At 37.0% G+C, this 15,703-nt stretch overlaps 1 protein-coding gene across 1 annotated transcript in view; it reads right to left on the bottom strand.

The window, feature by feature from the left end:
• TRDN (triadin) overlaps nucleotides 1-15,703 on the bottom strand; it is a gene marked incomplete in the record, with an annotated part of 278,678 nt that overhangs the window by 213,014 nt on the left and 49,961 nt on the right. The window contains 3 exon segments of the mRNA XM_034765753.1: nucleotides 7,375-7,404; nucleotides 11,358-11,387; nucleotides 13,252-13,389. Coding sequence (XP_034621644.1) covers nucleotides 7,375-7,404; nucleotides 11,358-11,387; nucleotides 13,252-13,389 — 198 coding nt within the window.

Here is a 15,703-nt window from a genome sequence, read left to right as displayed (position 1 = left end):
TTGGTTAAGGACTTAAAAAGGAGCTGTTGGTTAAAGGAACGGAACTGAGGAGCAATGGGGTTCTCCCCTTTCTTAACCCGTAACCCACCTTAACCCCCCTACAAGGGGGGTGGATGGTAAGGTCCCAACAATGGGTTGGTTGGGGGACCTGGATGGAAAAAGTGGGCGGTGGTGGAAGTGGTTATTGAATGAACTTGGAGTTACCTGCACAGTGCACTTTTATCTGCCAGGTAGTCCCATCTAATGATAAAGTCACAACCTGTTTAAAGCCACATAAAAAGTGAGTTTAGACACCTACAGAGTTAGGTGGCAGCTGAGTGGGGCAGTTGTGGATTACAGTGATGCCTAAAACTGGGCCATACAAGCCTAAATCCCTTTGTAGATCTGAGCCAGCATGTGTATGTAGTTCTAGAGGAGTGTAAGAAGAGCATATCTTACGTAGCTTCACATATCATCTCTGAATCTGGCCCATAGACTGATAAATTGTATGCTATTAGCAGAATCATGCACACAGGTTCAAACATTTGGGGACTGTTAGGAGATCCTCAGTTGGTGTAAACTATCATAGCTCCACTGACTTCAAATTATTCAAATACACAGCTTGCCTACCCACTCTGTCCCTGTCAAAATCCAAGGAAATCCTAATGTTCAGATACAGTCTATGTTTGTTTGCTTGTTTGTTTGTTTTTCCCCTTGTAATGGTTTTAGTGGATCACATAGTAATTTAGTTCAAAAATGTTCATATACCCAATGGAAGGCTGGTAAATACAGCAGATAACCTAAACTGACCCCATGACATATCGGGAGCAGAGCCAATCTGACATGAGTATTTCTGAACAAACTATATAACTCAGATAACTCCCCACCAGAAACATTCAAGATTTCTGAGCGGATTATCTAACCTACAGCAACACTTATGACACAACACATCATGCAAAATCCTTAAAGAAATTGAATATATAAAATACACTCTGAACTTGCAAACTTTGCCTTCACTAGGATTTTTTCCCAAATCTCTGTAAGCAGTTGGAGCCAGCAGAAAATACGACACTCTAGAATACATTATTTCTGCACATTACAAGTTAAATGTTACCAGCAGAAACAAGGATACATTTCTATGTTGATTGAATTTGATTAATTTACAAGCCATAAAATGGTAACAACTAACTAACCCCAAATATTTAAAATAGGGAAACATCAGATTTTTCTATTGAGGATTTTTCCTCTGCAGTTTTGATATTCTGTGTCTTACGCTTTATGACAAATAGCTTTAATTTTCTAGTAATTACATCATATCTTATTTCTGAGTTGACAAAGCAGCTGTAATATCATAGAAGATGTACATGGCCAGTTTAAAGCACACAATTTATCTCGATCAATGTGACATACCGTTAATAAATCCTCAATATTATGAATTCATGTTTAGAAAAATGACAGAATCAAGCAGCAGCAAGGATAATCTTTGTCACCAAGGCAACCATCCTGATTCTTGATGAGATGGCAGCACAGTTTATTAAATTATTGCAAAGGAATATGTATTTTAAAAGATGTATTTCATTGTTAGGGTTTTCTAGTTATCAAGCAGGCTTTAAAAAATATCATTTTCCCCAATGTTGCTGGTTTTTGGAAGGGCCAAAGAGTTTATTTCCTAAAATGTGGGCACTTCTTGACTTATCTAGCGTTCTGAGAATATACAGAACATGCAGTATAATTGTTTTAAATGCCTCCAAGAAGAAAAGCTAGCAGCCTGCTCACCAACCATTTTCAAACTCTGACAGGAGATATATTCACTGACTATATTGTTAGCAGGTCTGCACAGCTGTATGTTGTTGACCCAAAAAAAGCTGATAGTCTGATGACAGTCAGATTTACATGAGCTAAATCTGCAGCTTGATTGAAAATCCCTGCTGAACAAGCAGTTTTGGAAGCTCTTCTTCTCTCCCCTCTTCTCTCCCCCCCCCCCGCCTTTACCATGTTAATTTTCTTTATCAAGAGTTTACAGTGTCTGCTAACAGCCCTGCTCTCCCTGTGCACTACAAAAACCAAGCATTAGTAAGAGGAGGGACAGGGAAAGAGAAGTAAATTATAGTTTCCTGAAGCACTTTATACTAGAGGTGCCCTCTCAGCACAGTTCAGCCTCACATTAGCATGAATAAAGACCCATAGCCCCTTCATGATGAGGCAGGAGGAGGTTTTTACTCTTTCATCAACAAATACAATGGTTAATTTCCAGTCTGCTTATATTACTGTGCTCTTGTTTGGCTGCTCACTGTTAATAAGTACTCAGTTGTAATAACATGCATTATGGTAGCTAAAGGACCAAACTGAGGACACCGTGTTAGGCACTGTACATACACATAGTGAGAGACTGTCCCTTCTCCAAAGAGTTTACAATGTAAACAAAAAAAACCCCCAAAAAATAAAGAAGAAGAAGAAGAATATGGTAGAAAGGAAATATTATTGTTCCCATTTCCTAAATAGGGAGCTTTATGATTAAATGACTTACCTGTGGTCACACAGGAAACCAACATCAGAGCTGGTGACTGAACCCTGATCCTCTGAAGCCTAGTCTGGTCCCTTAATCACCATCTCTCTGCTTTAGTATTAGCCAGTCACTCTGAGGGTGAATTGGGGTTTTAATATCAACAATTGTTTTAAATTTCATCAGTTGTGATTGGATTGATTTTGAAGGGGTTATATTTTTATGTATCTTTTGCTGAGTAAACGATACCAACTGATCCTAGTTTCAGGCTGTGTTTGTTCTTAAGTCTTCCTCCCTCCCTCCCTCCCTCCCTCCCTCCTTCTTCCCCCCTCCCCTTTTGCTATACAAAACAAACATGACCTCGACAGGCAGTGAGGCTAAACGTTTTGGCCCAGAACTACAAAGGTGTTTAGGCTCCTAACTTCCACCAAAATCAATGGAAGTTAGGAGCCTAAACATCTTTTGGATCTGGACCTTTGAGTGTTTAAAACCTTCACTTTCTCAAAAATGTCATATGTGAAAAAGGGAATGGACCCGACCCAAAGGGCCTGCCAAGATTAGGGTTAATAACTCTGCCTCCAGTGGCCGGAAGCCCTATAGCTGCTGCCCACAACTAAGCTGGACTATATCTCTGCTGGTTTATCCAGACTACCTAGCAACAGGTGCATGATTATCCTGGAAAGTTGGTGGGGGTGTAAACAAACCACAAAGTGAGAGCTGGAATAAGCTGGGTTAGGAGCTTCAGAGGGCTCATTTTTAACTTGCTCTTAGACATTGTCTTTATAGAAAATTTTAGTCAATTCTCCCCTTGTTAGTCTCCTTAGCAGACATTCGAAACTGTACAGCTATGGTCTAGCTCTACTGTAGGTGGAAGAGATGGTTAGGATGATAGCTATTTTAATTGGGGTGGGAGGGGTAGTGGGAAAGGAATCTGTACAAAAGACTCATTCCCAACAAAACGTTAACATTTCATGGACCCACAGTCTACACAGTTTTTATAGCAGCCACAATACGAACAAATAAATGGCAAATATTTCTGACTGTGAGAATTAACTCTGGGGTTGCGTCTACCCTATGGGCCTAGCCATTGGAACTGGCCAAGGAGTTGATGGTGTAGACTTTAAAAGAAGCTATATCTTCTATGCTCCCCTGATCCTTGGAGCTGCCAGGATTAAGTTGAAGTTGCCTCACACATGCTCTAATTTATGGCCAAAGACAATAACTCCTGGAGGGCTTTTATGGCAGCTGGAGATAGCCAGAATGCAGTAGTGATCGAGCTATGCCTCCTTTCCTTGATATAGTCCCCTCCACTGAATGGTGTAGGGCCAGACAGAGAGGCTTTGTGCTATTCTACACCTTAAGTGATTCTTCAGATGGCCACTGAAACCAGAATTAGGCCTGCTTTGTGCTGCAGAAACAGTGGAAAACAAATTAAGCATGGATTAGGATCTGACCCCATAAATTTTAAGTAATCTCTTAGCATTGGTGGAGCTCCATTCAAGCTATGAATGGTAAAAACATTAGCATAGACTGACCAGCAGCATCCCCATCACCAACCCCATAAATGTTTTGATCATGGGGTGATATTTTGATAATAGCCAAATTGTCCAGCTTCTAGAGAGAGAAACATAATGTATCCCCATTCCCCCACAACCTCCTGCTCACCTATACAGAAACTAAAGCTAAATTTTATATAACCATCTCTGTTTATATGCTACTACTTTGGGATCAATGAAATATATGCCTTTTTCCATCTGCCATGATTCAAATCATATTCTTTCCGCGACAAAATAAAATGCTTTTGTTCTTGGGTCTCAAGAGGAGATGGGGCAATAAAGCAATACATTTGCTGGTTTTATTCATTAAAGGAGAATTTTATTATTAAGTCATAGAACATTGGCTACTCTGAAACCTGTCATAGAACATTGGCATTGATCTTTTAGCATGGTAACAATGTGCCTGGGCATTTTAATATATATAGTAGGTCAGTCAAAAATGTTCCACTGTAAATGGTTTCCATGAAACATATAGGTTTTGAGTATATACAATTTTTCAAAGTGTCTACTTTCCATGGAAAATATTAGATTCAGCTATACCGCTCCAGTGTCTCAAGGAAATTGTGATTCATCATGATGCACCGCCTCCCCGCCTCAAGAAGTGAGACCATGGTGCATCATTGGATATGTAGGCCAACTAGGGAGCCTGGCCTAGAGAGGGGATGCAGCTTGAGGCACCACCATAGCATTTCCAAATCTATTTTGTTTTTTGGCCAAAATATTCCAATTTTTGATTTTTCAATAGGAAAAAAACTCTTTTGATCAGCTCTAATATACAGGCCAATTTTTCATCTAAGGGAAGGCAGCATTTTACATTGTCTCTGAATTGAGTAATCCCTTCTGGCACCTGTTATTTTTATGGAAAGTAAGACATTTCTTCATGTCTTCTCTTAACTCTCACCCACCAAGTCTGATTTTCAGGCTCTCTTCATTCCAGCTGTGGCACAATGGAACCCCAACCAGAAAAAGAGATCAGACTCACGTCCTTCTCTTCCCTCTTTAACAGCAACAAACTCAGCTACCTTCTACTATAGCAGGAGCACAAATTAAAAGAGCTCAGTAGCATCATACACCCTACGCTGGAGGGAAGCTAAACTCTCTGAAACCTCAAGTGCTACTACACTTCTATCCAAAGGATCTTTAATGACACATGGAGTCAGGAACTCGTTTTTTGCATCTTTCACAGGAAAGCAGTACATTTTGGATTGGAATGCCCTCTGACATCAACCCAAGTTAAAAACCTTTCTTCCCACAGCAACAAAAACAAAAAAGAAAAAAAGAAAAAAACAAACAAGAAAGAAAAGAAAACCCTGGAATTGAAAATTCACTCTTGCCTAAGGGTAGGTAGTTGTGTTTTCTTTAGATAATCTGAAAAATATTTTCTTCATATTCTAAAGTGTTCCCCTTATAGTGGATATGCTATTGCTGTTTTGATCAGTATAAAAAGCAAGATGGGATTGTCAAGAGAACATTAATAATAGAAATTGATGGTAACAAAAATCAAATAAAAAACTATCTGGGGAAGTAGTTTTGTGTGTGTTTTTGGCATTCTCTCAGTTCTGAAGATTTTTTTAAACACATTGCTCCTTACACAAAAATTCACAAAACACTTTATAGTGAGAAGAAGCTTAAAGAGAAATAGAGAACACTTTACAGAGCTGGGAAACAACAACTCTTATACAGAAAAAAGGAATATTGCCATATGGAGATATAAAAGAAAAGTCAGCTGATCTCTGAAAACACTAAAGATGCAAATAAGTATATACTCTAGGGATGAGTGCATAGAATAATTAATTTCCCAAATCACAAACATCAGCCATATAGGCAAATTCAATAAGGGGCCATGCTTTTCAGGTTGCATTCATGCTACTCAAATATTTGCTTTCCCAGCCTATTTGCAGCTTGAAGGAAGAAATTTGGGTTTAGAAATATTTTTATTTTCTGGTCTAAATATTTATGAAACATGAATATCATCCAAAGGAGTCTTGCCCATCCTCAATATTCTTCCAGATGAGCTATTGGATAACATTTTAAAAAGTGACTATATGACTTAAGAGCGTAGGGTCCTAATCTCAAAAGTCTATACTAGAAAAGTTATACCATGATAAGTAAGTTGGTTAGCAGTGTGAATTTTTACCAGTATAAACTCTGATGTGGATGAACTTATATTGGCATAAAGGTACCTTATAGTGGTCTACATTGTTTTGTTTCCTGAACCGGAATAAGCTATATTGATATATATTGATTGCATATAAGTGAGTCTATAATGTGGGAGGGGATTGCCACTTTAAGTATTATAGTTAAAGCAGCAATTTTTTTTTTACGTTGATAAGCTCTTAGAAGAGGGAAAGACAAAAGAGCATGGTTAACTATCAGTTATAGCTATGTGAAAATTTTGGGGAAAAAATTGAAATATGCAAAATGTCTGCTTTCAAATCTTGATATGAAAACTAACTGGTCACAACAATCTAATGATATAATGGTTTCACTCACCTACTGGTATTTATACATTGAACTTTTGGCCCTGATCTTGCAATTCATAGTGTGTGGGCAGATAGACTGTACCCATATAGCACATCATTACTAGGAGAGTTCTCTAGTATGTTTTTAGTCTCCTTTAGTCCTTCTGTCCCACCCCGCAAAAAAGCATATTATTTCATTAACTCATCTGAATTTGGAGAATTCTGACTAAGCTGGTTGTCAAGGAGCTTTATTTATCTGTATAATTAGGCTAGTTTTTCCCAATTTTGCAGTAGAAAGTTCTGATGTTTCTTGCTTCACTACTGTGAAAAAGCAACACGTCTAGGAAACAGGGACGGTGGAAATCCCTATACAATATCTTTTCTTCTTCTCCAGATAAATCAGTGCCTAGAATTTGTGGTTCTACTAACTGGGAAATCACATGATTATCACATCCCGAAGACTAATATGAAACAGAAGGGTACTGCCATTTTCCTCTATTTGATATCTAAAATTTTTATTTTGTAATGTATAGGTGAAATGTGATTTAATTTTAAAAAGGCAGAGTTAATGTTTGTGTCTGCATAAAAACAATAGGATCGGGCTCTTGCATTCATGTATCTGCCTAGGTATATATGTAGCCTTTATCACCACGGTATGCCTGAGTGTTTCTGTGTATTTCAGAAATCTCAAGTTTCTTCTGTTTTTATGTATATCAACATCTGTTACACCAATAAAAGTCTACTAAATAATATTCAGCCAGTGTCCAGCATCTACTGCCATGTCAATGCTTTACTTGCATAGATATTTCTAACTTAATTTATTATTAAGCTCCTTCTTTTTTATTAAACTAAGATTGCTTTAAAATTCACTCACCTTTTTTTTTGGTCACAGGATGAATTTCAACTAAAACAAAGGAAGAATGTTAAGTTAAAAAACAAAGTTTGAACAAGACTGAACTGTGAAATATAAAATAAACCCTGATCTAAGACCTATTGATTTCAATGGCCTTTGGTCATGTCCTAAATTCAAAAGATTGAGAATAACTTCCATATGTACAAATATTAATTTGTACATAATATCACTAATCTATATATTAGAAAATTAACTTTAAATTAGCCTTATGTAAACTATTGTTCTATTCTACAGTTCCAAAATGCTGTAGAGTAATAACATTGCTAGTAGTAAGTTTTGACTACTGTCATAGGCCTGGCACTAAAACTTCTGCACTTTTAATATGGAGTCATCTCTAATAAAATGTTACTTCTAATTTTGGGGACGTTTTCTCCCCCATCCCGAAGATTCAAAAAGATTATCAGTCTCATTTTGCTTCCATCAATCAATATCCTTATAGAAACAGACACTGGGCTTAGACTGCAGAGGCATAAGCATATAAGATGTGATGAATAAAACTCTCCTATTATAACAAGAAATTTTAATAAAAGAAGCATACAAAAAACTAAACATACAGTTGTCAAATAAATTGATTTGTCCATAAATGTTTTACTAACCCTGAAACATAAATCAACATTATCAATTCTAACCACTGATTTAGAAAAAATGAAAGCTAAAACATATTAAGTCTGTTAGAAACCATTATTAGATTTTTGAATAGTTTTCATGGAAACGCTGAACAATTTTAGCATGCACTGAGTGCACATTGTTAAACATTGCAAAGCTCTTTACAGAATACTTTTTCACCATGTCCCCTGATAGTTATAATTTTTTTTTCTGCACAATATAAAATGTTCAGTCTTTTCCAGTGACTAAATATAAATATCAGTGATAATGCTGGGGATGAAGAAATTAATTTTGGTAAAGAATGTACTATGATAAGCATTTTCATCCTTTCTAGAGGCTACTGACACCAATATTAGCCCTGTTACATGTACCACCTTCATTGTCACTATTTGTATCCCTATTATCTTTGCCTACAATTTGCATCTGTGTCAAGGTTATCTTTGCTTTCTTCAGGCTCATAATTATCATTATTATTATTCCTTTCTTCTTCTTTCCTTATCATTACTGTGATGTCCTTACTATTCCCTTGAACATTTTCTCAGTAAATAACTTTACTGTGGTATCAACTAACTTTTAATATGTTTGCAATTATGGTACTTCCAAGATAGTAAAAATTTTGTGCAGACTGTTAGTGCACAGAAAATATGCTCTGGTTATTAGACCTAAGAACTGAAGAATATTCAAGGAGCTCTCTGAGGAGATGTGTGAGCCGTTAGAGAGTATCTTTGAAAACTCATGGAAGACGGGAGAGATTCCAGAGGAGTGGAAGAGGGTAAACATAGTTCCACTCTATTAAAAAGGGTAATAAGGACAACCCCTGGAATTACAGATCAGTCAGCTTAACTTCAGTACCCAGAAAGATAATGGAGCAAATAATCAAGCAAGAATTTGCAAACACCTAGAAGATAATGTGGTAAGTAAAAGTGAACATGGATTTGTCCAGAACAAATCATGTCAAATGACCCTAATAGCTTTCTTTGACAGGGTAACAAGCTTGGCGGTATGGGGAAGTGGTATATGTGGTATGTCTTGACTTTAGTAAGTTTTCTGATACAGTCTCGCATGACCTTTCCATAAACAAACTAGGGAAATATAACCTAGATGGAGTTACTATAAGGAGGGAGCATAACTGGTTGGAAAATGGTTCCCAGAGAGTAGTTATCAGTGGTTCACAGTCAACCTGGAAGGGCATATCGAGTGGATTCCCATAGGGTTTGGTTCTGGATCTAGTTCTGTTTAATATCGTCATAAATGATGGCATAGAGAATACACTTATAAAGTTTGTGGATGATACCAAGCTGAGAGGAGCTGCAAGTGCTTTGTAGAATAGGTTTAAAATTCAAAAGGATCTGGAGAAACTGGAAAAATGGTCTGAACTAAATAAGATGAAATTCAATAATGACAAATGCAAAGTACTTCACTTAGGAAGGAACAATAAATTGCACACATACAAAATGGGACATAAGTAGGAAGGAGTACTCCGGAAAGGGATCTGGATTATAGTGGATAACAAATTTGTAAGTGTAACACTGTTGCAAAAAAAGCAAACATCATTCTGGGATGTATCAGCAGGCATGGTGTAAGCAAGTCACGAGAAGTAATTCTTCCACTCTACTCCATGCTGATAAGGCTTCAACTGGAGTATTGTGTCAGAAAAGATGTGGACAAATTGGAGAGAGTCCAGAGGAGAGCAACAAAAATGAATAAAGGTTTAGAAAACAGGACCTATGAGGAAAGATTGTTTGTTTAATGGAGATATCCCATCTCCTAGAACTGGAAGGTACCTTGAAAGGTCATCAAGTCCAGCCCCCTGTCTTCACTAGCAGAACCAAGTAGTGATTTTGTCCCAGATCCCTAAGTGGCCCCCTCAAAGATTGAACTCACAACTCTGGGTTTAGCAGGCCAATGCTCAAACCACTGAGCTATCCCTCCTCCCATCACTGTTTGTAGATGCTGCTAGCTGAAAGCTTAGTGTCAGTGAGCAATTCAGGAGCACTCCTAAACTATGGACTGAATTAACTAATTGTGAATATGTCCCCTTCAGCCAAAGCAGACTGCATGATGGGGTGCAAATGCTTCACAATGCTTTTCTGCACCCACCAGCATTACCTCTGTCTTGCTGGGGTTCCGCTTCAATTAGCCGTTCTTCATCAAAGGCGACGGCAGTAGTGCTATAGTCATATCAGTTGAAGGATAAGTAGTGCTGTGCATCAGTGGCCTAACTGCTTCAACTGAAATCAATGGAATACTTCCAACTGGTTTCAATGGGAACTGAGTTAGTCCAATGCTGAAAAATCCCACCCATAAATCATAGATAACAGGAGAGCAAGTTTTCCCACACTGTCTACCAGTTTGCCACAATTTTGACATGAAGGGATCACTCATAAGGAAGAGTAGACGGTATTGTTCTCCATGCCCATTCAGTTCTTGACCTTTCTGCTGAGACTGCCAAAAAAGGTGCTATTAAGAGCTTAATACAACTCGAGGTAATTCAGAGAAAGCTGGATTGCGCTCTTAATGTGGCGGTGATAGTTTCTGTGATATGGACATTTATCTATTGGAAATTTGATAGATGTTAAACTCTTATCATGTAGATCACTGAAACTTCAACAGGTGGTAATGACTTTTGTTATTATTACCAAACTGTGCTCAGTTTGAACAGTAAACTAGAAATGAGGGACTCTATATCCTATTAACAATATCCTGGGTCTTCCAGTACATTTTCCTTTTGAGTTAACAGAAGCTGAACTTAAGTTTTGTGTTTCTGCATGGCAATATTTAGAAAGATTTGTATCACAATTCTACTTGCTTCATCTTTGTTTTCTATAAAAATCCAGTGGTAACTATGTAAGTTATTTGCAGAAGTATACAGATAGTCCTTACTTTAAGCTTTTACTATAAACCTGGGCAAGAGGTGAATACTTTTATATTCCACAGCTGCTTCCTGACAGGTGTCTATTCTTTCCAGGCATGTATTTAACACAAATTGACATAAATATAAGTCAATAGGTAAATAATACATATAAAATAATACTGTAGTAGTGCTGTTGGTTTTTTATGAAAATTTTTAGATGCACAGCATAATGAAACAATTAAGACTTCTCCTAAACACACTGCGCAGCAACAAACAACACTTCAAACCTTATTATAATTTGACATTCCTAACAATTTCAATTTACATACAGCATACACAGTTAGTAGAATAACAAAAGCAATTAGTGACAGAACCAGTGGTATAGAGACGGTAGGTTCTTACTAATTTAATAATTTAATAACAAAAGTATCTAAAAACATTTAATACATCAAAGCATGTGTTATTTATAACAATGAAAACCAACCTTTCTTTTTCAACGGAGGTTCCACTTCACCTAAACCAAGATGGAAAAAACACAACAATCAGATAACCGGTAGCAATGCCACTATTTTTTTCCATGCTAGTTTATTTTCATTTTTAAATACATTCAAACTTTATGCCGAACATGTTCAGTAACAAGAACTCTATTCTGAGATTTTAGACTTACACCCACACTTGTGCTTCCATGTAGGCTTTCTAAGAGGAAGGACAGATATGTTAAATGTATTGTAGGCACCAAAAAAAAGTTCTAGAACTTATAGGTAAATATGTGACCAGATACTGGCATGTGAGTGGAATTTGTTTAGTTATAAACCTGAATCCATATTTTAAAAATGGGCACAGGGTTTCCATTTTCATTGGCTACAAAGAAAGCATTCCAAATGACACTTCTTGCAAAGTTCAGAACAAAAGAAACCTAATAACGCTTTCAATTATGTCAATGGCAAAAATCCCATTGACTTCAGTGGGAGCAGGAACAGTCAGTTGCCAAAGTCTGATGCTGTGCCTCCACTTTTGACATGGCTTTAAGCATTACAAAGAAGCAGACCCATACACTAGACTCTTAGGGCCTAAGACTGTGAGATGCTGAGTCCCTCCGTGATTCTTGGGAGGTGCCAACTATTCTCCACTCTGAGTACAGTCAATGCAGTTGGGGTTGCTGAGGACCTCCCAGGAGGCATTCAGAACTTTGCAGTTTAAATGATTTAATTTTCTATATAGGAATTGGTATAGGCTAGCTCATTTTATGATCCTTTCAAACCCTCATGTGGGTTTGTCCACTCTGCCTCCATCCATTCTTGTACTCAAAAATGTTCCTCATTGCATGGTTTTTGACCACCAGCATAATTTCAAAAATTTAGACAAGGAAACCACATTGCACCCTTTTTATTTCTCAACAACACCAAGAACTGGCCTTACAGTGGTTGTAAATCATATCTTAGAATAGGGTCCCCAAGTCATAAAGCTACATATAATAGCATATCTGTTAATATTAGTACACAAAACTAATATGAAAGCCCATGCAGACATCTTGCAGTGGCAGAAGTTAGGTGATATTTCTAGTTTATGAATACAGTAGGTGAAAGATTCAGTTTAAGTTCCTGTTGGGTTTTAATCATTTTTGTTATGATGGAATGCTACACAAAGCAATAGGAATATGGTATGACACTGCTATGATCATCATGCATATACGCGTACAGGACAATAAACATAACATGTAGTACTTGTGCATCTATTACCACACCACATGCTACTGAACTGATTATCTATTAATAAAAAGATGGTTCTTTCAAAAACTATAGATTAACTGTTGGCTGTTTGGTTTAACATATCTGACAGCTCCATGAGATGATGCATATTAATAGCAGTTCCAAGGCCATACTGTTAAATTATTGATGTTTGTTATCCAAACTTCCCTTCAGTCCAGTTACAGTGTTTTTCCACAAATACTACCCACTACTGTTCAAATATCAAATAAAAGTGTTGTCTTAGATTTTTCAAGTTTTGACTGTACATTTAATTCTTTCATTTTCTAGACCCTTCCATTCTTATAGGGTAGAGAGAAACAATGTAGAATAGCTGCTGCCCCTCTCTGAAACATCAACTCAGCCTAAATTAGCCCTCTTTACTTGGAAATACCACTAGTAACATTTAATTCTGACATATTTCTGTAATTGCCTATGAAATGGAAGATGAAAGCTAACAAAGACATCAGTTTTCTAACGCTAGTAGCCAGCTGATTCATTATTAGCAAAGGTGTTCACTTCTATTCGCTTTCCCTGACTTCTTTGACAGTGAGGTTAAAAATTAAGTAAGTCTATATAATGCATGTAAAACATGAGTTAGCGCAGTTACACAAGTCTGTGTATCGCAAATACCTTCATCACTGTCATCATCATCAGTCGATAGGATGTCAGACAGTAAAGAAATAAAACCATAAAGCCAATCAGTGGATTCTTCCATGGTCTGATGTATGATTCTCAGTGGCTCCTTGCTGAGCTTGTTAACAGAGCTTCCTGAATGCATAGGTTAAAACAGAAAACATTTGAAAATATATTTTTCTGGGGGTTAAGGTTATTCTGCTTTATTTCTTCACATATAGTACTAATTATGCCAATTTATTCACCAAAAACAAAGCTTGTGAATGTTAATTTTGTATTGCTCAAGAGCTTAAAGCATAGCTTTCTTTCCTCTGAAGAATTATGTTCTAAACACTTTCAGACCAATACTTGCAATTATTGAGTGGCTCAGGGCCAGGAAGATAAGTCAACTTTCATACGCCCTTCTGGTGCTTGTGTGGATTAGATTACATTTAGATCCGGAGCTACCAAATGTTTGCCCCTCAGACTGTATCTTCCAATGCCTCACCCCGACAAAGACATCCCCTCCATACCATACAAGATTTTTGTTTCCTTCTGATTCCCAAGTCCATAACCTGCCTCTACAGTGTGGAAATGCATCACTAATTAGCAGTCTGCTGATCAACAGCAATCAGTTGTGTGCTGTGCTTCCACCTGCTACTCTGCCTGACTCAATTCTCCATCTGTCTCCACTTCTTCCTCCATACATCACCACAAGGATCCTGCACTACTGCCCCAGGAAATTGCTGTGCCTTGGTGACAGTGCAGACTGGTTACATCATTCTTGCGGAGTACATGGAGAGGACTCAAAGAAGAAAGGATGTACATAACTGGGATGAAAAAATGGAGATCACAATGAAGAGGAGAGTGAAAGCCCCAAATGCCTCTGGCACATACATACATACATATACACACACTCTTAATGTCACTTTATGAAGATGTAAAGTACTCCCCCTTGCCATATGCACTAGTATGCAGGGAATCACACATGGATAATAAGAATATTTTAAAAATGTTCATTCAATTAAGCTTTCACCAGCTTTCTTTTTCTTTACCCACAATTGTCTTTTTGATCTATTTCAGCAGAACGTTTCAACCTCTTATAGATCATTCCACCTTCTTAGTCTCTCCAGCAAACCTGCATTATCCTAAGATCTATATCAAAGTATTGTTTAAGAAAGAGAAAGAAAGAAGTGTTTTATGCTAAAACATACTTTTCCATTAGGAGTGTGACCACAGTCCAATTAAGATGAACAGAAATCCAGTCCAAGCTATTGTCCTCTTTACTTCAAATTAACTGATAGACTGAAAGATTCCCCTTATCTGCCTGGCACTAGTGGAGACTATGTAATTTATTTTACCTAAGACAGTCAAAGTTAAATCATGAACAGGATTGTTATGCACATTTAAAATGGATTTGTATAATAGGATCCTGCTCCTATTGAGTTCAACAGAAGTATTGCAATTGACTCCTATTGTAAAAAGACTAGGCACCATAGCCTTGGTTACCATCACCTGTTTTTTTTAACAGAATTATAATGTTATTATGTAAATATTTTCATAAATCAAATTAAATTTAATACACCGTTTACCACCGTTTCTAACTACAGTGTTTGTTTTTCAAGCACAAACCTTACCAGCAATCAGAAGCAGACTTATATGAAAATTTCAGTTACAAACGGTAGGCAAAGTGCAGGCTTTAAACAACCTCATTGTTGGCAATAATTTGAACAATGTTCTAGAAGTGCTACAAATAAAATGTACGAGAAAAATAATTATTTGATGCATAAATAAGATAGCTTTTTTTCCCTTATTATATTTATCTTGTTACCAATGAATTAATCTAAAAACACTCTATACCACATAAAAGACCGGGATAGATTTCTATAATTTTGAGTTTGCCTGTGAACAATGTGTAAAAAAAGCTTTTGGGTTTGAGCAGTATTTAGATTAAGATATATCTAAGTTCCATTATATCACTCACATCATACTATAAATTCAACATGTCACATTGGCATGGTATCATTGCACAGAAATGTGCAACATTTTTTCACTTTTGCCCTATACTGATTTATACCCTGGGGCAATATAAAAGATTTAAGAAAGAATGTTAGGGGTATAAAGTACCACAAAGTATTTACTTTGCTTACAAAAATTTCTTGCAACTGTCCCATCCACCAAGGTCCAGAGATTTTTCAAATGAATCATCACAGACATCCCTCCCAATAGTTTAACACTTCTCTTAGACAATCAAAAAATAAACACCAACCTGCCTCCAAATAAAGTAGCCACTAAAATGTAAGGAAACTTCTGGGGCTTATTGTCATTTACATTGAGACTACTTTGTACCGGTCTGGCAGTATACAAGAGACTTCAAGTAAGTAAACAATTTACACTGCCAGAGTGGTGTAAAAAGGTAGAGCATAACTGAGAATCAGAATTAAGCACATTTTCATAGAAAACCTTTATA

The sequence above is a fragment of the Trachemys scripta genome, chromosome 3, assembly GCF_013100865.1.
Source record: "Trachemys scripta elegans isolate TJP31775 chromosome 3, CAS_Tse_1.0, whole genome shotgun sequence".
Taxonomy (NCBI): Eukaryota; Metazoa; Chordata; order Testudines; family Emydidae; genus Trachemys; species Trachemys scripta.
Note: the sequence above shows the minus strand (reverse complement) of the source record. Positions and strands in the feature narration are given on the sequence as shown.